At 40.8% G+C, this 24,496-nt stretch overlaps 1 protein-coding gene across 8 annotated transcripts in view; it reads right to left on the reverse strand.

Moving 5' to 3' along the window:
- MID2 (midline 2) overlaps positions 1–24,496 on the reverse strand; it is a 104,739-nt gene continuing 80,243 nt past the window's right edge. For 6 of the 8 annotated variants that reach the window (XM_060137907.1, XM_060137909.1, XM_060137905.1 and 3 more), the window contains 7 exons: positions 21,992–22,099; positions 20,463–20,611; positions 11,303–11,430; positions 9,968–10,201; positions 3,042–3,203; positions 1,172–1,379; positions 1–575 (listed from right to left, as the gene is read on the reverse strand). In XM_060137907.1, coding sequence (XP_059993890.1) covers positions 173–575; positions 1,172–1,379; positions 3,042–3,203; positions 9,968–10,201; positions 11,303–11,430; positions 20,463–20,611; positions 21,992–22,099 — 1,392 coding nt within the window. In that variant the 3' untranslated portion in view covers positions 1–172. The remainder of the gene's footprint in view (positions 576–1,171; positions 1,380–3,041; positions 3,204–9,967; positions 10,202–11,302; positions 11,431–20,462; positions 20,612–21,991; positions 22,100–24,496) is intronic. The other 2 variants (XM_060137908.1, XM_060137906.1) reach the window with 1 other exon arrangement.

Genomic DNA, 24,496 nt, shown 5'->3' on the forward strand with positions numbered 1-24,496 from the left:
TTAATTCAAATACAAGCTTTAATGCACAAAAATTAAATCTATAATATCTAGTTATTTTGGATGCTTCAAGTGAACTTTATTTTTGTATCTTGTATATTGGACACTATCTGAGGTTTAGGAGGGGAAGAACTGCTGAACTGGAGAGCCAGTGAATTATATGCTCTCTTGAAACTTAATGGCAAGCTTTCATCCCAGAAACATAAGGGGATTCTTGAGGCCTGCAGTTGCATTCCTGCCGCTCGGGGTAATCAATAAAATCTGGGGCAGGCAAGCCAGACAGGATCATCAGGGATTTGTTCCAGATTGTGAATGTTGGACAAACTGGAAGAATGAAGGTCACATCAAAAGTATGAAGATGGAGAGAGTTAGCTGGGTCATAGAAAGACAGCATGTTGTTGTCATAATCCAGAAGGACACCCAGACGCTTCAACTGTGGTGGCACATCCACCAGCATTTCCTTGTTGTTATGTCTGACTACGAAGTTACTATTGCATCGAGAGAAGACCCATGAGGAGGCGTTCTTGCCAATCCATTCATTCTTGGGAGCTGATTTGTAGGCAATGCCAATTGCATACCTGTGAGACAGTAAAAAGGAGAGAGAAATAAACATTTATTAATGATCTGAGTTATGCTAGACACCGTACAGAATATCTAAGAAATAGAATACATGTTTCTTCTTTAAATAATTTACATTTAGATCCATAATACTGACAGCACTAGAGTTTTTTTTTTTTTTTTTTTTTTTGCGGTACGCGGGCCTCTCACTGTTGTGGCCTCTCCCGATGCGGAGCACAGGCTCCGGACGCGCAGGCTCAGCGGCCATGGCTCACGGGCCCAGCCGCTCCGCAGCATGTGGGATCTTCCCGGACCGGGGCACGAACCCGTGTCCCCTGCATCGGCAGGCGGACTCTCAACCACTGCGCCACCAGGGAAGCCCATCACTAGAGCCTTAAAAATAGTTAGCAATTAGAGTGCTGTAATTTTCAACTCCTAGCTCAGTATATTTTCCCTAATTTTATTTTTTAAAAACTGGCAAATTTTTCTAGCAGTGGTTTCCATCACATGCCTTTTAACCTTGACTTACTGGTATTACGTTTGTGCTATAGAACTGAATCTCCCAGGGACCTAACAACAGGGGAGAGAGGAGAAAAGAAAAGTGGGATCCACTTACCATGTTGAGGAACCCATGACCACCTCCCAGTAGTGGCAGCCACTGTCAATGAATATATTTCCTGCTGCCCCATAGCATCCTGTGCCACTAAACCTCTCTGGGGTATGGCTCTTCTTCAGAGAGCTTTCATCCTTCTCCATCTGCAGTCCATCATTGGAGATCTTCAACTTCTTGTGAGTCATTTTGGGATCCAGTTTAAAGGGTTGGCCTGAAAAAAGTAGAAAAAAGAAAATGCATGAGGAAGTATTTAAGAATTCTATCTTTGTCCTCCAGGACCATCACTATCAGAGGAGTCTCGACAAGATAACCATTCTTGAGTCAGTGAAAGTTGACTGGTGTTTGGATTATATTAAGGAAACAGGCCAGAAGCCACTGTTTTCAATAAAATAAAAATAAGCTGTGCCCCCTTCACAGACTATCAAGTGAAAAGGGGGCTCTCGGGCTTCCCTGGTGGCGCAGTGGTTGAGAGTCTGCCTGCTGATGCAGGGGACACGGGTTCGTGCCCCAGTCCGGGAAGATCCCACATGCCGCGGAGCGGCTGGGCCCGTGAGCCATGGCTGCTGAGCCTACGTGTCTGGAGCCTGTGCTCCGCGACGGGAGAGGCCACAACAGTGAGAGGCCCGCGTACCGCAAAAAAAAAAAATAATAATAAAGGGGGGGGGAGGCTCTCATGTCCTCAAATAAGTTTTGCACTTTGCTTTATTTCAGTGGGTGGTTTGGGCTTTGAGCAGATTTTAGGGGAAGGAGTATTTGAGGTGAGACAAAGTGAGGGAATAGACGAGATAACTGCTGCTTGGTGGCAGAACAAATAAACCTGAGAATAACTCAACTACGGGACAAATTGTTTGCCCTCTAACTACTGGGATGTAAATAACATATAATTAGGTAACTTTGTTAGAGTGACTTTTGCATCATCGATAATTAGAAAAAATATTTGTTGTGCAGGACCATTCACAACAAATTATTCCTTACAGTCCTAGACAGAACCAGTTAGTTACTAGAAGCCAACAGCTGGGTATGGCAATACCAACGCGTCTGGCAGACACTGTTGGCGAACGTAACACCCACCCCCTACTTTTTCTTTCTTACCCACTTTTACTATAGAGGTCAGAAAAGCTAAACACTCAAGCTCCTAGCCTCCCTCGCTGCTAGGGTTGACTAAGAAGATGGAAGCAGAAGTCAGAGAGGATGGAGGAAACTTCTAGGAAAGTGTCTGCTTTCTTGATGAAAGGGACAGCCATCACGTGTACCAACACTTTCCCCCTTCTTTCTATCTTGAAAGGAAATATGACGTCTAGAGGTTGCAGTGGTCATGTTGTGACCATGTGGCAATAAGCCAACACACAAAAGGAGAAGGTGCCTGGGTCTCTTACGACATCACAGAACTGCTGCACCATCCCTGAACCGCCTAAACTTCGAGCTTCTTGCTATGCGAAAGAGAGAGAAAAACACTATTTGTTTAAGCTGCTAAAAAATACTATTTGTTAAGCTAAATTAGTTGGATTTTTCTGTCACTTTTAGTCAAAAGCATTCCTAGCAGGTATGGCTTCTCAGCAGGAGGATTTTACCAGATTATCACAAACAGAACTCTTTTACTCAATTGTCCCCAAAGCATGGAGGCAGAGTGCAGAGAAAAACTCTTCACTAACATCCTCCCAAGCCACCAGCTGTTTTATGTGTATCTCTGTGTCCACATACCTCCCAAGGACACAAACGACCCCCCTGCCCAAAGCACAGACTCCAACAGTACAGCTCCTCTACCCAGTGCCACTGCCCTCTTACACTGCTGTGGGTGCCAGTGTCAGGCTAAGTGTACTTGCTGGCACTGAGGGCAAAACTGCTCTCTCCTTTTGGAATCACCACAACGTACTGTTTGTTTTGAGTCGGGTAGGCTCACTGTTCCGGCTGCCTGCTTGGTTTATGGCTTTAACAATGAAGATGTAGCGTGTCCCACTCTGAAGTCCGTGAACTGTGTAATGGTTCTGTTTGATGTTGGGCACAATCATCCAGCTATCCACGGAATTATACAGGCCTGTAACGTGGGGAAAGGAAGGATGTTAAGGTCATAGAGGTAGGATGATGAGAAGCACACTGAAAATTCATCATAAGCCCCCCCCAAAAGTGAATTTCATTTTGTTTTCTTTTGAATCGTGGAAGACATAGTGAGATGAACCTCCTCTGCTTCTTTTCTCCCACGGAGCTAAGCTTACGCCAGGCTCCTTGCTTCTGGTAACTGAATGTAACCACTAGTGAAAGTTAGGTTACTCCAATTTGCTGCCAAATAATACAGGAAAACGTCTATACAAAATCACAGAATCATCTCTTTTATGGAGTCTCTAGGTCTTTGCCCCAAAGGTCCAATCCTCTGAGATCTGAGTCTGACCTCGAATGGGTGGAGCAGAGCACAGTAACATGGAATCTCAGAGCCAAAATGACAACTAGGCACCATATTTCCCTCATTTTACAAATAGGAAACTAAGACAGAGAGAAGAAAAGTGACTTGCCCAAGGCCACAGATAGCTGGGGATGGTGCTGAGAGTAGAACTCTGGTCTCTTTAATCCTAGTCCAGGGTTCTCTCCACTACATCGCAATTCATGGAGCAAACAGTAATGTTCCTTAGTCTCTGCAAGGTAGCGAAGCTTTCAGGGCTTATGATCCAACTCTCCCACACCATCCTCACCCTTACTTCCAATCTTGGTGGACTCCAAGGTGTCATAGGGAAGCCAAGGAGATGACATAACAGTCAAAGCAGAATATCATCTCCTCACTTGACACTACCCAGTTTTACCCCTTCCTGGTTCTGATTCCAATACTCATTTGAGGTTGGGTGGTCCAGGAACACATTGTTGTCTGGAATCTCCTTCCCTCCCAAGTAGGGAAAGGGATCAGAGATCTAGGTTTCTGCTTTTGAAACTCTTTAGACCATAAACATTGACTTAAACAGAGAAAATGTACATAATTAAAAACATGTATTTGGTTAACTTTTAGTAAAAGAGGGATCAACATTCTAGCCTGTGAATTTAGGCTTATCTCTTCTGTTATCTGCTTTTCAGTCAGGTTACCACTTTTTAACCATAATTCTACCAGAGGATAGAAAAGAAAGGGCAGGGAAAATGAGTGGTGAATTTAGTCATTTCTATGCAGCTCTAGCAAAGGATTTAGTGAGGTTAAAAACTGGAAATAATAGTAAGTGATTTGAAAGAGATATGATCAGAAGGGTTTTATAATTAATTTGGGGAGCAGTAGAAGAAGTCTAAATTAAAACTAGAAAAAAGAAGCATAATGGGGTGCAAACAGATATGCTATAGAAAGAAGAATAATCGGTGGCGATGTTCAGTGATTCGCATGAAAAGACACAAGGATAAGGGCAAGGAAAAATGTTTGAGGGCTTGGCTGCCTATGTATCAATGCACAGTATGAATCATAAACTGCACATTAAATTTTACTACTAAGAGGGAAATATATGATCTTCCAGATATACTGCTAACAATACAAAACCAAAACTAACTTCATAATGAAGTACTATGCAGCTATAAAAAAGAAGGTGGAAGATCTCTATGAACTGATAACGGAGTGATTTCCAAGATATACTGTTAATTTAAAAAAGAAAATTGCAAAAGAGTTTATGTAGTATGCTACCTTTTTTTTTTGCGAGAAAGAAAGGCAAATAAGAAAACATACATATATTTGCTTAGATTTACAAAACAATAATAGCAACAAGAGGGAAAAACCAGAAAATAATGAAGCTGGTTGCCTACAGGGGATGGAGGTGGGGGAAGAAAATGAAAAGGATACAGGAGAGAATAACACTTCTCTGAGTACACCTTTTTTGTATAGTTTTCCCTTTTGGAAACATGGTTGTTTTACAAGTTCAAAAAATTTAAATGCTGTCAATATGAATGGGAAGAGTGGGGTCTAAAACTGAAGGCAAACTGAAAAAAATGAAGCCACCTGCATTTCAAATGTAAACAATCACAGCAAAGGGCAAGAGGAGAACTGTAAGCAAATCCTCACTATTGTTTGTGTTTGCAGCGGGATGGGCAACGCCATTCTGAAACTATTTCAGATGTGTTATTGAGCAAATGAGTATCCGTGTCGATGTTGCTGGGACCAGGCTTCTCATTGTGGAAGTAGGAACATACAAATATGAAATGGGGGAAGGTAAGAAAGAACCTGTGGGGATGGACTGGAATTGGAGATATTGGTATAAACTCATGATTTCTAAAATATGTATTTGTATGAGTATGTGCATACATATTGCACATATGTTAAGTATGTGTGTACATATATTATGTGTGAATATGTATATGTACATGGGTGTATGTGCGTACTTCTAGTACCCAGGTTTTGGTCTATAATAACATTCTCCTACTAAAAGGGACCAGCGTTCCTTGGAAAAATGGCTGACTTCAGGGCTGGGGCAGGATATGGTCAAAATGAGCGTACAACCTTTTGTTATGCTGAAAAGTAAGGAAGCACTGGAGAAAATGATGGAAGACTATAAGGACCCAGGAGTCAGCTTAAAAGGCTCCCACCGGCTAAATTTGGGCAATCTGAGCACCAAAATAAATAAGGGCAGTAAAGAATTATAAACCATCGAAAAAAGAGAATTCATAAGTCCATACTGAGAAGTAAAAAAAATAAATAAACAAATGAAGGATGAGTCTCTTGCTTACAGTAGAATGCAGAGTGGCAACCTGTAAATGTGGAAGTGGATGCTCAGTTGGAAAATCATTATTTTGCCATCATCAGAGTAAAGATTGGATCAGGTGAGAATTATTGATTGATGCTAAAACAGGGATGGGGTGGGATGGGTTTGATGAGGAAGCAGGATTTTTTCATGGTCTTAAAGTATCATGGCACAGATTGCTTATTAGTTGCAAAAGGAAAAATAGTAACTATGCAAAGAAGAAATCAGGCAACACCTTTGATCAAGTGATCAAAATGAGCATCACCAATGAAGGGCAAGTACACATCGTGTGTCTCCAGTTGTGATGTCCCAAGGAGAACACGTCTCTTATGTAGCCTTCCAGCCATAAATGTGTAATCTGAATATAATCGTGAGGAAACATCAGACAAACTCAAAATAAGGAACAGCATAATAAACAAATTAAAAGGGCACTTTAAAAAATATCGATGTATGGGCTTCCCTGGTGGCGCAGTAGTTGAGAGTCTGCCTGCCGATGCAGGGGACACGGGTTCGTGCCCCGGTCCGGGAGGATCCCACATGCCACGGAGCGGCTGGGCCCGTGAGCCATGGCCGCTGAGCCTGCGCGTCCGGAGCCTGTACTGCGCAACGGGAGAGGCCGCGGCAGTGAGAGGCCCGCATACCACACACACACACACACACACACACACAATATATATATATATCAATGTCATTAAAGACAAAGAAAGGCTGAGAAAATGTTCCAGATTAAAGGATGCTAGAAATATGACAATTAAGTCCAATGCCTGATCCTAGACTATACAGGACAACATTGGGTCCTTAATATGTCATAAAGTATATTATTGGGTCAACCGTCAAGATTGGAATATGAATGGTGGATTAGTTAAAAGTACTGCATCAACGTCATACCTCTTAAAGTTGATAACTGTACCGTGGATACATAAGAGAATTTCTTTATTCTTAGGAAACACACACTGAAGGATTTAGGGGTGAAAGGCCATGATGTATGCCAGTTACTCTCAAATGGTTCAGAAAAAATGGACAGAAACAGAATGTTAGCAAATGATAAAGGAAATGGGATAAAACATTAACAATAGGTGAATCTGGGTAAAGAGTATATGGGCATTCTTTGTGCTGGTCTTGCAAGTTTTCTGTAATTTTGAAATCATTTCTAAATTTTAAAAAGGTAAATATATGATCCTCTGGGTATCACTGAGACTTAATGAGATGGGATTTATCATTGAATTATGGTAATGGAAGTATAAACCGTGTTCAAAATGGAAAGACCACAATATGGTAATTCATGAACCTGAGTGTAAATGTGTGTGGAGAGCATTTGCATGAGAATGAAAATGAGGGGAAATAGAAGTTACATCTTTGTGGCAGTATGTTACAGACTGCCTGGCCAGGGAGAGTTATAGCCAGTGCTTTCATAATACAAAACGCAAAGCTGAAACAGAGGAAAGATATACAGTAATGGGGAAGATCATTATCTAAACATCTGTTGGAATTCTCATTCAGCTAACAGCATCATCTGAAACATTATTGGCTTGTGACAATTTCAAATCTTACATAAAGTGGGGAGAAAGTTTAAAATAAAGGAGGAAAGTTGAAAAAATAAGGAGAAGTACTTCTCCAGACAAAATTCTAACCAGCAAGGAAGAAATTTCTGGTTAAAGAAAATGTGGAGTTTGACTATTTTAAGATTCTTCATGTAAGTGGTATCATGTAGTATTTGTCCTTCTGTGTCTGGTTTATTTCACTTAGCATAATGCCCTCCAGGTTCATCCATGTTATTGCATGTGGCAGGATTTCCTTCTTTTTAAAGGCTTAATAATATTCCATTTTATGTATATACCACATTTTCTTTATCCATTCATTGGTTGATGGACAACTTTTTGTATGTCAATTATACCTCAATAAAGTGGTTTTGAAAGAGAAAATATAGGAAAACCTCAAGGGAAAGTAGCTCTCACAACCAGGGTTCAGTCAACAGTGGCAGGCCAGACCAGCATGTAGGACTGGAATCTTCATGAATATTTTTTACTAGTAAAATAGTTTCAACTTATCTGCCCATTGCCATCCAAAATTTTGCTTCAGGGCTCTGCCTTTGTTCCTGTCCTATTCTACTTTTCTATCAATGGTCGAAGGAGGAAGACATAGAAGGCACGCTGGAAGGGAAAGTAAATATATTGAAAGGCAGAAACTACATACAAAGGAATTTTGGTAGGCTGGAATAAGGAGTCAGAACTAACCAGATAAAATGTCATAGGAATAAATTCAAGATGTTGTATTTCAGTTTAGAAATTCAATTGTATAGGAATAGGATTTGGAATGCCTGGGGATTTCAGCTGACTATATGCTCAGTCAACACAACAGTCAACATGGCTGCTGGAAGAAAGGTACAGGACAAGGGGGCATCAGCTAACACACAAGAGCAATAATACAGCTATCCTCAGTGGACTAGGAAGAATTGGTAGCTGGTTTAATTCAAGGAGCATTAACCTTGAAGTCCGACAGGCTTGGGTTCAGATAATGACTCCATCAGTTTGTAGCTCTGTGACCTTGGACAACTCATTTAACTTGAGCCTCAGTTTCTACGTCTATAAAATAGAATTACTATCATCTACTTCATAAGGCTAAGGAAGAAGTTATGAGGACCAAATGACATAACATATATGGGAGTGTTTGTAAATGGAAAAGCATAATACGTATCCAAATTGTTATTATTCACTAGGAGGAAGTCTTAGGCCTTTTATAAGGAAGCACTAACAATTATTTATAGCTGCACAACAATTGAATGGGCTGTTTTGCTAGAATTCAGCTGCCCATCACTGGAAATGTTTGAGCAGAGACAGGACAATCACCTACAGGGTTTCTGGCAGAAGGCAAGAAGATTTGACAAGATGACGTCTGAGGTCCCTTCCAATTCTAAGATGCTATGGTCCTATCACTATTAAGAATTATCCTCTAAGCTTTTCTTTACAAAGGACTATGTACCCTTGAAAACAGAGGTGACAGCCTTTTGATCTTTGTCACTTCTTAGACTTATTCTCAACTCCCAGGAGACCACTGCTCTCCCCATATCAGGAAAGAGAAGCACAATTACTGGCTTTAAGACTTTCCCGAGCAGGAAAGACAACTGCAAACAAGTATGTTGGGGAGGCCTTAGCGTTTTGCGACTTCACAACCTGAAGAAACACCCAGGAAAGCAGCTACCAGGGCCAAGTGGCTTAGGATGGAGCTGCACGAGGCAAGTGTTTTTTAGAGTTTGAGCCCAAATGTCCTCTCACCTCCCCATCCCATCATGTGGCCCTAAATTGTCACAAGATGGGAAAAGGAAGCCTATTGGGACGGTTTCGTTGGAAAAACTCCTCTCATGCGGGTCTGTGAAGTCAGACACAGAAGCACAAACACAAAGTAAAAAGAAAATACTAATTTGCAGCTATGCAGATGCAACCTTAGGGTGCAAATCAGTTCCAATCTTGAGTCCACTTTTAATTCTGCTTTCATTTCCATTTTCCCCAGCACATTGAGGGGAACTTGCAGCTCTAGTTAAGTTCCTACTGCCTTGTCTTGCTCCAATTCATCAGAAGGTGAAACCATAACATGTAGGCTAAATGACTGCTTTGCGAACGTCTTTCATTTGATGGCTCACTGATGGGCCATTTTATATTTGGTGTAATTCTTGGAGGAAAGGGAGAAGGGGTAGAGGGAAGAGTGACAGAGGCAGGAGGCTTGTCACTTCACTTATTCACTGATACAAATAGGTGTGGTAAAGGAAGTGGTAGTCTTTGAATGTAATGTATTTTACCATGATAATGAAGTGGAAGAAGAGTCAAGGAGAGAGATGTTCACACACATAGAATCAGCAATGATGGTGGCTTAGCTACTCAGGAATGAATTCTGAGCTGTGTTCTGATTTGGGAGAGTGGAGTGACATGGATTAACTGAGGAAAAGCTAAGGATTACATAAACAAATGGGAGTGGCCCCAGTGACTGCCCAGCAAGGAAATACACAACTTGCTTGTCACCCATCAGTAAGGTCTTTGCAATGCCCTGGGGGAGCTTGCACTGTCTACAAAACACTATACTAAACAACCTAACATGTCTTACAAACACTTGCCTCGTGGCGCCCCGGCCAATCTTGAGCAGCTTACTGCTTCCTTACATTTCCTTATCTCTGGCCACAGGCCCCAACTACACCATGACTTACTGATGAAGTTAGCCTGGCCAGTGAATATGGTGTACTGAAGCTCATAGGAGCTGATGCTGAACTCATCATCCGAGATCCAGTGGACTGTAATGGTGTCATGGGAAGCAGTACAGAGTTCCTCTCGGATAGATGGTGGGTTTGGGGCTGTAAGGAAAGGTGGAAAAGAAGGTAAGGAAAGCATACTCTCTGTCCTGGAATTTTACAATCGTTATTCTTGCTGCCCAACCCAACATCTCATGGAAAGGTGGTTTTCTTAATAAGAAGCTTTAGATTGCATGTACCATACAACCTGAATCCAAGTGCTGAAACCTCAAGTTCCCCCAAACCACTTTTGCTTCAATGGTAAAGGTATTTTAGGCAAAGATCTAAGCCTAAGTTATTGAGATGATTGATTGCCCATCGTCTACTCTGCCTGCACTAACACATATGTAGATATTAGAGCAAAGTGGTCACATGTTTCCTTATTACATGACCTTTGACCTATTTCTTTTTTTCAAAGTAAGTTGTATTATATATTTTTGGCAGTATTAATAGGGGTTAATTGTGCAAATTAATATGAGTTCCCTCATCTGTAAAATGGGGATGATAATTACCTCACAGATTCGTTGTAAGGATCATGATATAAAATTAATATATAGTGTCTGGTATAAAGTAGATGTTCAATAAATGACAACTATTTTAACATAGTAACAAAGATAACTACAAACACAAAGTTATTGTGTGAGTATATTTTTCTCATGGAATGATCATTCAACAATCCTGAAGGTAGTCAGTATTTTTAACAGACTGGTTGTCTCCCTCATCTTCTAAAATTCTCTGCAACTCAGATATTTTTCTTCCTAATCTGCTAATCCCTAAATTTCCTTAAAATCATTTGGGTGGTACCTATATCCATGTGAGACATTCTCTAATATTCTTTAATTACCACCCGAGTTCTACCCCTTATAACAAGTGACATTATATTACTGACAGGCTCATAAGGAGAAAACCATCAGCAACTTCTTGTTTTTTACCTTTAAGTAAGGATGGTATGTATACCCATTCTGTCCCCGGAGACACTGACAACTCATTTTTCTTTTCTGTTACATGAACTAAAATATATTCTATGTAAAAAGATACATGTATCATTTTAAAGATCATAAAAGCATTTTCATGATCAATATTGCCCTTTACAGATTATTTTAAAGTCAAAGCACACCAAAAGAAAAGGACTAAAATGGAAAGGAAAGCACAGTATTTTCACACCTGTTAAATAATCTAGCCCCTCCAGCAGTTTCTTTTCTCTGGAAAAATCTAAAGCAAAGTTTTCAAAGGCATCATTAAAATTGATGTCTGGAATCAGAACTTGAGAAGATGCAGTTGCCATAGCGACCCTGGAAGAGAGAAAAGTACATCAATATACATCAAAATAGGTTTGCAACCTTTATCCAATGTTTGATTTCTGGTTAAACAAGGTGAAAATAAATGACTGCTAGAGCTTGATTCATTTAGTGAAAAATATCATATCTGTGCTTTTCCAATGGAAACCATTTAAATTTTAATCATCAGGAACCAATTAAGGGTTATACCATATTTATTCACATATGTTCACCCCTCAAACACACTCCCCCATCCTGTCTTAATTAGGAGAAGTAAATACAGGATTCTTTCCCCTCTGCATCATTTTCCATCTGGCAGGCAGCATCAAAACTAGACCTCTGAAGGCTTGGTAAGAGCAGTTTGAGAGAATTTTTTCTCCCCCTCTATTTTTTTAATGCTAATCAACAAGCCAGCATGCTGGGGCTTGGTTAAAACCTTCCCTTAAATCCTGTACTTTGTTTGACCTTTGACAACATTTACATTTAATTTTATTATTCTCTAATTGTATAATGCTATGCTAGTTTTATCTCCCCAACTAATTCTAAGAGTCTCAAGAGGAGGATCCGTATTTTGTAGCTCTTATAATCTTCCATGGTCCCTAACACAGTGTTGGACACATAATGAATAAATAATTGTTGAATGAATAACTGAATGACTAACAACAACACAAATGCTAACCTTATTGAGCATTTAGTACATGTAAGACACCATGCATGCACTCTACATACATTAAGTTACTCCTTACTATCGCCCTGCGTAGCAAAGGTTATTTCCATTTTGTAAATGAGACATAGAAAGGTTAAGGAACTTGCTCAAGGTCACACAAGGATCAGAAAGAAATATATAACTGAACCCATGTTCATTGGATTCTAAACTTTATACCCTTAACCATGTAGACAGTTCCTGTTTTTTAAAAAAATAAGGTATATTTTTACATACTTCAGCAATTCTAAACCATTGTTCCACATCAGATTTATCTCTGAGCTTTGATCAAAATATGCATGTTTAGGTCCTGTGCCACACCTGAATCGGAGCCAATGAAGATCCTTGAGCATGCAAATAACAGGATGGAAAGAAACATTAACTTGGCAACAATATGCATGTTAGAGTGGAGAGAAGAGGCATTGAATGCAGGAAGAGCAGAGAGGAAACTTGTATCGTGAACTAGTTGTAAGGGGATGAGGAGTTAAACAAATACATATCCTTATGCGTGGATACCCTGTTACACATCTACCTACAATAGCTTTTGGCTGTTTCTGGAAATTGCGATGTTTCAGGAATAAAATTCAGGTCAGGATAAACAAATGAAAGACTAATACAATGAGAGCCACTGAAGCTTTTGAGGCAAAGGAGTGATGTGCTCAAATTTATGTTTCAAGGACAACACTCCAGGGCTTCCCTGGTAGCGCAGTGGTTAAGAATCCGCCTGCCAACGCAGGGGACACAGGTTCGAGCCCTGGTCCAGGAAGATCCCACACGCCTCAGAGCAACTAAGCCCGTGCGCCACAACTACTGGGCCCGTGTGCCACGACTACGGAAGCCCACGCGCCTAGAGCCCATGCTCCACAACAAAAGAAGCCACCGCAATGAGAAGCCCGTGCACCACAACGAAGAGTAGCCCCCGCTCGCCGCAACTAGAGAAAGACTGCGCACAGCAACGAAGACCCAAGGCAGCCAAAAAATAAAAAATATTTTTTAAAATAAATTTAAAAAATAAGAACAATACTCCAGCTGCAGTGGATGGACTGGAAGGGGTCAAAACTGAGGCGGATCAGATTTTAAGGTGTCTGGGAATGAGCAGAAAGTAAAGTGGTGACAGGAGAAGTGCAGACAAATAAAACAGAAAGTTAATTCACAACACATGAAAATAGCCAACAAATATATTAAAAAGCCCAACTACAGGAAAAATCAAAGAAATGTAAATTAAAATGAGATAGCGTTTATGATTATAAAGACATCATAGGAGCTTTTTATGTCTATATTAAATAATGCCTACGTGTTTTTATTAGGACTGAAAATGATTCAAATTTTGGAGGCCAAATTTAGCATTACATATCAAAATAGCTCAAAATGTAAATATTCTCTGACATCACAGTTCTACTTCATAAAATTTTTTTGATCTGTGATTTTGGTTTTAATTCTTAAGCCTTATGATCACATAATGTACAAAATTTGTGCTGATGGTATATCTCCTCTATTTTAATCCTTCTGATGAGTTGGGAAAAGCACCATTACCAATCACACATATACAGTAGTTCTACAGTTGTATGTGTTTTTGGATAGCTGTTTAAAAGACAATCCTGAATTATAACTTGGTCTGACTTAGTGAAGAATTCCCCAGCAAAATTTGCTACTGTATCTTGTCATGCTGAATTTTAAAAACATCCGACCTTATAGATTATCTATAAAAATGTGAGAAGTGGGCTTCCCTGGTGGCGCAGTGGTTGAGAATCTGCCTGCCAATGCAGGGGACACGGGTTCGAGTCCTGGTCTGGGAAGATCCCACATGCCGCGGAGCAACGAGGCCCGTGAGCCACAACTACTGAGCCTGCGCATCTGGAGCCTGTGCTCTTCAACAAGAGAGGCCGCGACAGTGAGAGGCCCGCGCACCGTGATGAAGAGTGGCCCCCGCTCGCCGCAATTGGAGAAAGCCCTCGCACAGAAACGAAGACCCAACACAGCCAAAAATAAATAAATAAATTTATTTTTAAAAAATGTGAGAAGTATTAAATACTCTTTATTTGGCATTATACCTAAACCAGTCTAAAATGCCTTTCATTAAGTAAAAGGCAACATTTTAGATACAGAGAATTTTGATTAAATTGGCACAGTTAAGACCAAAAAGAGAAAGTGGACATTGCCAGCTTATCGTTAGTCCTGGCCTTAACAGGCTAATGAACACACCCTGAAGCACAGGTGAGCCTTACTCGGTTCAATGAGACAGTGAAGGGATCTTCTCAGTATTTAAATATATTAATACCACCAGTTATATAAACCTAAATATAAACACAGTCTCCTATAGGTTTTGAGATGGCATTCACCACCTCTGTGCAAAGTTGAACATTATTAATCAAGTCCAATCATATCTTTTTTTAAATAAATTTATTTATTTTTGCGTTGGGTCTTCGTTGCTGTACGAGGGCTTTCTCTCTAGTTGTGGTGAGCGGGGGCTACTCTTCATTTCAGTGCGCGGGCTTCTCATTGTGGTGGCTTCCCTTGTTGCGGAGCACGGGCTCTAGGCATGTGGGCTTCAGTAGTTGTGGCTCACGGGCTCTACAGTGCAGGCTCAGTAGTTGTGGCGCACGGGCTTAGTTGCTCCGCGGCATGTGGGATCTTCCCGGACCAGGGATCGAACCCTTGTCCCCTGCATTGGCAGGTGGATTCTTAACCACTGTGCCACCAGGGAAGTCCCCCAATCATATCTATAGAAGGGGAAAATAGTGATGGCACTTGCTGAACTGGAATTACTATCAAAATTCAGAAAGCTGATCATACTCATTTATCCACAAGCCAATCTTCTTTAAGTCATAACTATCCAACAGAAATATCCTATCAGCCATTCATGATCTGAATTCTGGTGTATGAGATCAATTTAAATATGGTACACATAAAAAAGTCATGAGCTATTTCTGTTTTGTAGTAAATAAGGCAGTGGCCAAATATTACTCACTAGTAGCTTTTTTTTTTTTTTTTTCGGTACTCAGGCCTCTCACTGTTGTGGCCTCTCCCATTGCAGAGCACAGGCTCCGGACACGCAGGCTCAGCGGCCATGGCTCACGGGTCTAGCCGCTCCGCGACATGTGGGATCTTCCCAGACCAGGGCACGAACCTGTGTCCCCTGCATCGGCAGGCGGACTCTCAACCACTGTGCCACCAGGGAAGCCCTTGGGTTGACCTTTTAAAAAATATTCTTGCCCTTCTCAACATCAGCCATTTTAAAATATGTTTTTTCATCACACGCTACACAGAGGTTCCCACTTGCAAACAAGACGTCCCGTTCACTAAGTACTTCATAAATTTTTTACTAAAGAACTAAGACATATGCAAAGATAACAACTATAAGAGCACTCAACACACTGTATGTAACCTAGTTGTCTAACAATGGGGACTGAGCTAAGTAATGTGTCATACATCAAAAGATGAAACACTATAAGGTCACTGGAAATCAGGTTATAAAAAAATATCCAATGCCAGGGGAAAGTTCGTGATACGTTACGTTTCAAACATACGGTAAAATGCAGTATATATGACATGACCTTATGTTTGTGAGGTATATATATATATATATATATATATATATATATATATATATGTACACACACACACACACACACACACACACACACACACACACACTCCCAAATGTTAACAGTGGCTGGAAGGTTAAGGATGAGATAAAGATGACATTGACATATACGTAAGTGTTTGTGTCTGTGTTTCTGTATTTAAGCAAAACACAACATTAGCTATCTCTCAAGGCTCTGATCTCTATTAGGGATAATATATAATAAGTGCCATTTGTAAGGGGGAAGGAATAACTCTCCCAGTTAAAATTTCATTTTAACTGAAGTCTTGGTTCTTAATACATTACAATGAATAATTGTGGGAAAAAATTTCAGACCCTATGAGAGACCAGTGAGAAAGATATTTAGGTTGCATAGATGATTCTCAAGCCATACCACATAGTTAGCCATCTATTCTTCCTACCACATAGGCTATACATGAGCCCATGAAAAGAAGATTTAGATGTACAGAGTTGGGAATCATCGACAGCTAGATGGTAACCGAAGCCCTAGGTGCTACAAGTCTGCAAGAGGGAGAATGTGTACTGTGAAAAGAGAATAGCTTAAGACAGAATCACAAAGAACAACAGCATAAAGGAATAGGTCAAGGAATAGTTGCTCACAAAGGCAAATGAAACCAGACAGGCAGGAAGAAAACCAGGAGCTTTCTCAAGTTAAGGGCAGAGAAATTTCAAGTAACAATGGTCAGTAGGGACAAATGCTACTGAGAGACCAAGTAAGATGAAACAGTAAGATAAAACAAAGGAATGTCGATTACAATTTAGCACCAAGGTATTCATTTGGTGATCTTGGAAAGAATACTTTCAATAGTGTGGTAGTGGCACAAGACATTTCAGAGAGTTGAAGAGTGAGTGGACATGATTACATACAGTGGTTTAAATATATGTTTTATCTCTGCTCTCATGAAATCCCACTGAAATGACAAAGAAAAAAAAATCATAAACCCACAAAGACAAAGAGAATGGAAAAAGAGATGCAAGTAAGATATTGTCAACAAATGTCTGGAAATTAGAAAGGGATGGATGAGCGGTAACCAACAACAGAGCAGAGAAAGCTGAATTGGGAAGCCAAAAACATGAAGCTGATTTATTGCCACAGACAGTTGAAAGTTTGCATGAGGAACAGCAAGACCACCAGATCCACTCAACCACAGACCACCCCTCTCTCATCTTGACGCCATACTAAAAGCAGTCTTAAAACCCTTTCCCTGCTTGGCTCCTAGAATAATGGCAGCCAGACTTGTACCCTTCATCCCCCTCCAGAAGCAGGAGATTGGTGGATTCCTTCCACGGGTAACTGACCCGAGAGAAAACACCTACAGATGGGTCCACTCAATAAAAATCTGGCATTCCGGACTTCCCTGGTGGTGCAGTGGTTGAGAATCCTCCAGCCAATGCAGGGGACACGGGTTCCATCTCTGGTCCAGGAAGATCCCACATGCCGCAGAGCAACTAAGCCCGTGGCCACAACTACTGAGCCTGCGCTCTAGAGCCCGTGAGCCACAACTACTGAGCCTGCGTGCCACAGTTACTGAAGCCCGCGCGCCTAGAGCCCGTGCTCTGCAACAAGAGAAGCCACCGCAATGAGAAACACGGGCACCGCAACGAAGAGTAGCCCCCGCTCACCTCAACTAGAGAAAGCCCGCGCGCAGCAACGAAGACCCAACGCAGTCAAAAATAAAAATAAATAAAGTTTTTAAAAATCTAGCATTCCGCCTTATAATCCTATAGCAAAGTTCACCAAGCAACAAACTGTTCCCACCCCCTCAGATCTTCCAGTCACTTTTTAGTCTTAAATTCAAACAGGCAGTGAAAAGCTCCCCAAACATTTAGGGAAAGACAGAAACTAACAGAGAAAAGCAACGTGGAGGAAACCAACACAATGCAGTTTAGAAGAAAACTTTTTTAGTGATCCTTAATATCATCAGGAAGATAAATAGTTTGTATTCATAAAGCAAGGACGGAGTGCTAAAAAAAGAAGCAAAGATCAAGAAAGAGCTCTTATAAATAAAAATATAAATACTTAAATTAAAATTTTAATAGAAGGATTGGATGAAAAATTAAGGAAACATCTTAGATCAAGAAGATAAAGTCATGGAAAGTGGGAGATAAAAGATTTTTTAAAATTAGAGGGAAAATCAAGAGTGTCCAAAATCTGGCTAATTAGAGTCCCAGAAAGAGAGAGGAGAGAAGGGGAGGAAGTCCTTAGCAAATAAAAGACAGTTTCCCAGAACTAAAAGTCAGTAGTCTTTAGATTGGAAAGACTCAGTTAGTGCCCAACAAAAATGAATAATAAAAGACCCACACCAAGGCATATCTTGGTGAAATTTCAGAAAAAAGTAGATTAAAGATAAGACCTTCAAAGCTTCAGATTTTAAAATATAGGTCACATTCAAAAGATCAGGAATCAAAATAGCAGTGGAAGTTAGGAGACAATAGAGACATGCCTTCAAAATTATAAGGAAAATTTATTTCCAACCTATCAAATTAGAAAATAAATTTAAAATATTATTTAAACAAAAAATTCTCAAAATTTTATTTACCTTGTACTCTTTCTTAGGAAGCTGTGGGAAAATTTGTTCCAGCAAAAATTAAGGGAATAAAATGGTACATGAAGGGGGAATCAGGTGGAGCCCGATGGAGTCCCTAATTAAGAACACAGAGCTGTGAATCCAACGAGACTAAGTTGGTTGGAGTTCACAGGGCAGAGTACTAGAGAGGAGAAAGCTGCACAGAGAGAATTCTGGGACCTTCAGAGGGTTTGCCTCTAGTATTCAATAAAATACTGATTAACACATGCATATAAGGAAACTGCCCAATGCTAGAGAAAGAGTCACCTAAAAAGATTAGAGGGAACAAACCCTAATGCTCACACAGGGCCAGGAATAGTGTATGTTCCCACCAGCCAGACCAGAAAATCTCATGATTCATGGGGGACCTGGTAGCGTACTCAGAAGGGTCTTGCCTCAGTAGTGGGGAAAAATTTCCCCTGGACTAAACACTGCTTTGATCACATCTAACAAATCTTAAAAGCAAGACCTGAAAGGAACAAGCTATTTTCAAGTAACTTAACCGTGTCCCAGAACAAAGTTTAGGAATATTTATAGGAATACAAAAATATATAGTGCCCAATAAGATAAAATTCACATTGTCTGACATCCAATAAGAAATAACCAGACATGCAAAGAAGCAAGAAAATAAAGCCCATAATAAGGAGAAAAAAAGCAACTAGTTGAAACTGACCCAGATATTAGAATTAGACATTAAAGCAATTATTATAACTGTATTCCATATGTTCAAAAAGCTAGAGAACCCTGCTACCTTCCTGCTCATGCTCAGCAAATGACTTTGCCTCCTATTTTACAAAGAGAGGGGTAGGTATGAAACGATAAATTCCTCAATTTCTCATACCAAACTGCTGGGCATACTGACATCCACATCCATTACTTCTGTCTTCCTTCTGGTTAAATGGAAGAGATGTCCCTTCATTTGTGCTTTGGCCACATACCTTCTTTTCTCCATAGCTTCAGTTTTGCCCCATCTCTAGCAGACCTGTATCCACTTTTTTTAAATTAATTTATTTATTTTTGGCTGTCCTGGGTCTCCGTTGCTGCGCAGGCTTTCTCTAGTTGTGGTGTGCAGGGACTACTCTTCGTTGCAGTGCGCAGGCTTCTCATTGCAGTGGCTTCTCTTGTTGTGGAGCACTGGCTCTAGGCGTGCGGTCTTCAGTAGCTGTGGCGCACAAGCTCAGTAGTTGTGGCGCATGGGCTTAGTTGCTCCGCAACATGTGGGATCTTCCCGGGACTAGGGATCGAACCCTTGTCCCCTGCATTGGCAGGCAGATTCTTAATCACTGCGCCATCAGGGAAGTCTGACCTACATCCACTTTTAAACTCACTCACATCTCTCCTATCTAAAAAAATAATACCCACAACTTTCCTCTACCGCATAGTCATTCTAGCTACCGCCACATCTCTCTCCTTCTCTTCATAGCAAACTTCTTGAAAGAATTTTCATTTCTTCGCCTCTAATTTACTCTTCTTAAACATTTGAAAGTTATTTATATTAACATAATACTTGTACCTAATTAAATAGTCAAATGTTGCTAATAGTTATACTGCAAGAAGTAACAATCTCCTCTCATCCCCAATTTCTGCTCTCCAATAATAATAGTATTGAGCATTTACTTTGTGTTGGGCATTATTCTGAGCCTTTATAAGTACTAACTCATTTAACCCTCACAAAAACTTTATGAGATAGACACTATTATCATTCCCATTTTGCAAATGAGAGAATGAGAATGAAGCTCAGAGAGGTTATATGACTTCCCTAAGAGCGACCAACTAGCTTAGGGTCAGAGGCAGGATTCAAATCTAGGGAGTCTAGTGCTATAGTCTAGACTAGAAGGGCATCCACCTATCTATGTGGCCAGAAGTTTCTCTGCTCCTACACCAACACCAACATAGAAAGCTCCAGCCCTGAGTGGGCAGCAGAGAGCCATGGCATCACTAGGGCACATGGTTGGCAGTGCATTAGAAGAACCAGTAGGCTACAGAGATAGAGAGACGGGTGCCAGAAATCCACAGGGCAATCTACCACACTGAGGCTTAGTAACTAGCCAGCTGGTAAAATCTGCAGGTGGTAGCGGCTACGTATTGATACACGCCTGAACAGAATTAAGTGACTTTAAGCTGGCCCCTTTTCATAAGAGGAAGCATTGCTGCAAGAACATAAGGAACTCACCTCTCAGCAATATTTTTTGCAGACTGGAGAAACCGCGCCTGGTCATTTTCTTTCAGGATATGCTCAGCTTGGTTGATGAGGACCGTTGAGCGTTCGAGACACTGGCGGCAATTAGCAACCTGCTGTGCCAACTTTCTCAGTTTCATAACCTTAAAGAATTAGCAAAAGAAAAATAAGATAACACATCCAGTGGTTAATTAAAAATGATAAGACAACATGAAGGAGATCTGCTGCAGTGATTCTAAAAATAAGACCTATTAACATCCCATGGTCCCTGTACCAAGCACTCACCTTGTCACCCTACCCACCATGTGTGTTTTGTCAACCCCTCCTACCACCTACGGCCCGCTTACTTACCCTGCAACACAGTCATATACTCCAGGTTACCTACCTCCTCTTTTTATTGATCATATTAATTATTTTTATTATAAAAGCAATGTGTGGTCATTACAGAAAATTTAGAAAATAAAAAGAAACCCTACCACCCGGAGATCACCATTGTTGACACTTTATTGTCACATACATGTTTAATAAAAAGCACCTCCTTTTTCTTTATGAGTATCTACATTTCTATGTATATATTTCTCTAAGCATCTTTAAGCATACCTATGTGTTCACAGATCTGTGTTCTCGGACACTTCAGTTCCTGTGTTAGTTGGAACCACCCAGCACGGCACAAAGTAATGGCTATCACTCCAGGCTCTCATAACTTCTCACACTGTACACACAGCATGAGCTCACAATCACTGTACTGACCAGCAGACCAGCAAGCGTAAAACCATAGAGCTGCATAGAGGCTCACACCTGAGCTTCTTGACCACGATTCTTCAGTTCCCATGCTAAAAGCCTGGAAGTCTTCTCTCTCTCTCCTTCATCTTTTATATCTAATCAGTCGATGATTCCCATCATTTCCTTGCTAGCAATGCCTGCTATGCTCTTCCCTTCCGTTTGTGCTACCACTTCCCTGGTTAGGCCTTCATCAACTCATGCCAAGAATCATTCCATAAGCCTCATAACATGCTTGCCTGACTTCAGTATCATCCCATTCTGATCTACACTGCACACTTCTGCCGTATCTATCAGTCTTCTCCCTTCCTAAGAAACTAGGATGATTTCCTAATGCCTTTCAGATTAAGCCCAAAGTCCTTACAATGGCAGTCATGATCCTTCTGTAATTCTGGTCCACATTTCTACCATTACTTTGTTTTCTTTTTGTATTGACTTATACCATACACACAGTAAAGCACCCAAATCTGAAGTGTACAACTCCATGATTTTTTGCATGTACACACACCCATGTAACTACCAACCAGGTCATGATATAGAACGTTTCCAACACCCCAGAACTGCCATCATTTTGACTGAATTCATAGCACTAGGCCAAAATATTGCTTATTCTTTGCCCATCTCCCTAAAACCTCATTTCTTCTTGCTTTCATGATCCAAGTTCAAACTGGAACCATCGGTTTGAAGCTTGGACATTTGTAAAGTCAACTCGGCCTTGGCCTCACTGAACTGCTGTGCTTTACCTTTGTCTCTTTGATTTTGACAGCAATCATTTGCTTCCTCTGCTGGATGATCTCTACCAATTCGTCACATTCTTCCATAAGTTTTGCCTCATGCATAGCAGTATTCACCTGCCAAGAAAGTCCAGAGTGTTACACAGTGATTTCTGCCTTTGTCCACTGCGGGCTCTCAAAGGTTCGGACTGATAGCTAAACATGCATAGCTTCTTCCATACCTCCCTCATAAGATCCACTCCTAGAAGAAGGGTAGAGATGATGATATTAATGATGCAAGGGCATTGAAGCACCACAGATAGGAAGCTCTCCGGCCTCTGGTAGATCATGATGGTTAATGGAGGCTGGGCAGAAGGACAGATGAGATGGGGGCATATTATTCCCACTGTGAAATTCCCTTTAGTCCAGCACCCTGTCCTCCTACTGTTCTTTTGGAAAGAAGGTAAGGAGATTTAAGTACATCAGGGAAAGAGGACCCCTCTCCACAGGCACAAGAATATTAAGATAACATTACAACAACATATTTGTATCATCCTAACAAAAGTGTTTTCAGTTTTCCTTGTTCCTTTCTAAAATATAGAAAATGTTTCCATTTTAAAATATATGAACGCATAGCTATATCTTCACATTAAATATATGATTGTGTAGATATATTTTCACATAGTTGTCATCATGTCTTAGTAGATATTTCTCACTTTGGCTGTCCAGTATCTGAATACCTTTCCTACTTGGGGATACTGGCTATATCAAAATATCTTTACTGCCAAGTCAGGGTAGGGGGTGAAAAAAAAAGCCACCATTCTTCATTGTCTTCCCATGTACTGACTTGTCCTTCTGCCCATCTCTATTACTGTTGACATTAGATGATATGAAGTCCCCAGCTGGGCTAAAATGAGGGCAGAGGATCTTTGGGCTGCCTAAGTGTAAAAGGAAAGGAAGGGGAAAGGAACTTACATCTTTTAAGCATTTAATGTGTCAATTACTTTATATTGATAGATAAATTATTTCATATAATTATCAGAACCACTTTATAATATAGGACCTATTCTTATTTCCATTTCACAGATGTGAAAACTGAGGCTAAGAGAATTTCAGCAACTTGCTCAAGATTGCACAGCTGGGACGTGGTGAGACCAGTATTCAAACCAAGACGTGTCAAGGGAAACCCCTTGGCTGGCGAGGTGGGCGGACAAGGTTCAGTTCCATTTCAGCAGCAGTCACACAGGGAAGCACAATCATTCCAAGAGTCTATTCAAGGATCACTCGAGTAGAGCTCTAAAAAGCCGAGGAATAGACAATGGGTTACTTGAGAGCACCAAAACTCAAGTGGCCAGATGTGCTTCATTAGCAAGGTAGGGCTGCATTTCCAATTGCTAGCCCTCTTCAAAGGGCTCCTTTACATACGCCCAAGCCCAGCAAAATACCTGTCGCTGGACCCTGCTGCCTCCTCTCTCACCCTCTAAGGTCCCTGCTGGCCAATTTTCTGTTTCTTACCTAACTGAAATAAAATATGCTTGCCGAATTTCAACCTTGTTTTGTTTTATTTCCACTTTCCAAGGGGCAAATGCCACAACGAGAGCTTCCATTTGTCCTGAATGAACAGTCCCACTCAGGCCATTCTAGTTTGTCTTCTCAGACTCCCCACTCTCTCCCTAAATTGGATCTACCTTTCCAAAGCAGATAATATCACCCTCTCAAAGAACTCCCACTCATGTGAGAGTAAGAGATTCATCTAGTGCTCCCTGGATCTGTGCTTAGACTATCTGGAGACTTAGTTCCCATTTATAGTTTCCTCTTGAGGCTGCTGATGGTATAGTACACAGTGGTATGGTGCCTTGTTTCTTATAATTCAGCCCTTGGACTAAACTTGACATAACACTCACTACATGCCAGGCATTGCCCTAATCAGTTTATATACTAGCTCTCTCAGTCATCAAAACAACTGTATGAAGGACGTACCATTAGCCCCATTTTACAGATGAGGAAACCTGAGCACAGAGAGACTAAGTGACTTGCTCAAGGCCACACGCCTAGTAAGTGGCAGAGATGGGATGTGAACCCAGGGAGTCTGACTTTAAGAGGCCACACCTTTAACCATCACACTAAACTGCCTCTCCAGTGTAGTGTAACAGAATCCTGTCTTCAGTTCCTGACTATCATTACCTCTTCTGCACCATCCATCTTTATTTTGTCATCCCATTCTGTTTAGTCTTTTCAGACTACCTGTTGTTCCCCTAGAAGGCCATGCACAACCATGCCTTGTGCCTTTGCTCAAGACTCTCCTTTCACTTGGAAAGTCACTTCATTATTTGTTTGTTGAACAAAGTTCTACTTATCTTTCCAAGCCCAGATCAAAGATCGTCACTTCTGAAACTTTTTCTCATCTGCTTGGATACAGTTGGTTCGCTATTTATATTCCCATAGTACTTTATATATAATTCTATTATACCATTTACTACATTACAGGAATTTATTAGTTTGTCTTCCCTGATCAAATGTGAGTTCTGGAGGCCA

The sequence above is a fragment of the Lagenorhynchus albirostris genome, chromosome X, assembly GCF_949774975.1.
Source record: "Lagenorhynchus albirostris chromosome X, mLagAlb1.1, whole genome shotgun sequence".
In the NCBI taxonomy this organism is placed as follows: Eukaryota; Metazoa; Chordata; class Mammalia; order Artiodactyla; family Delphinidae; genus Lagenorhynchus; species Lagenorhynchus albirostris.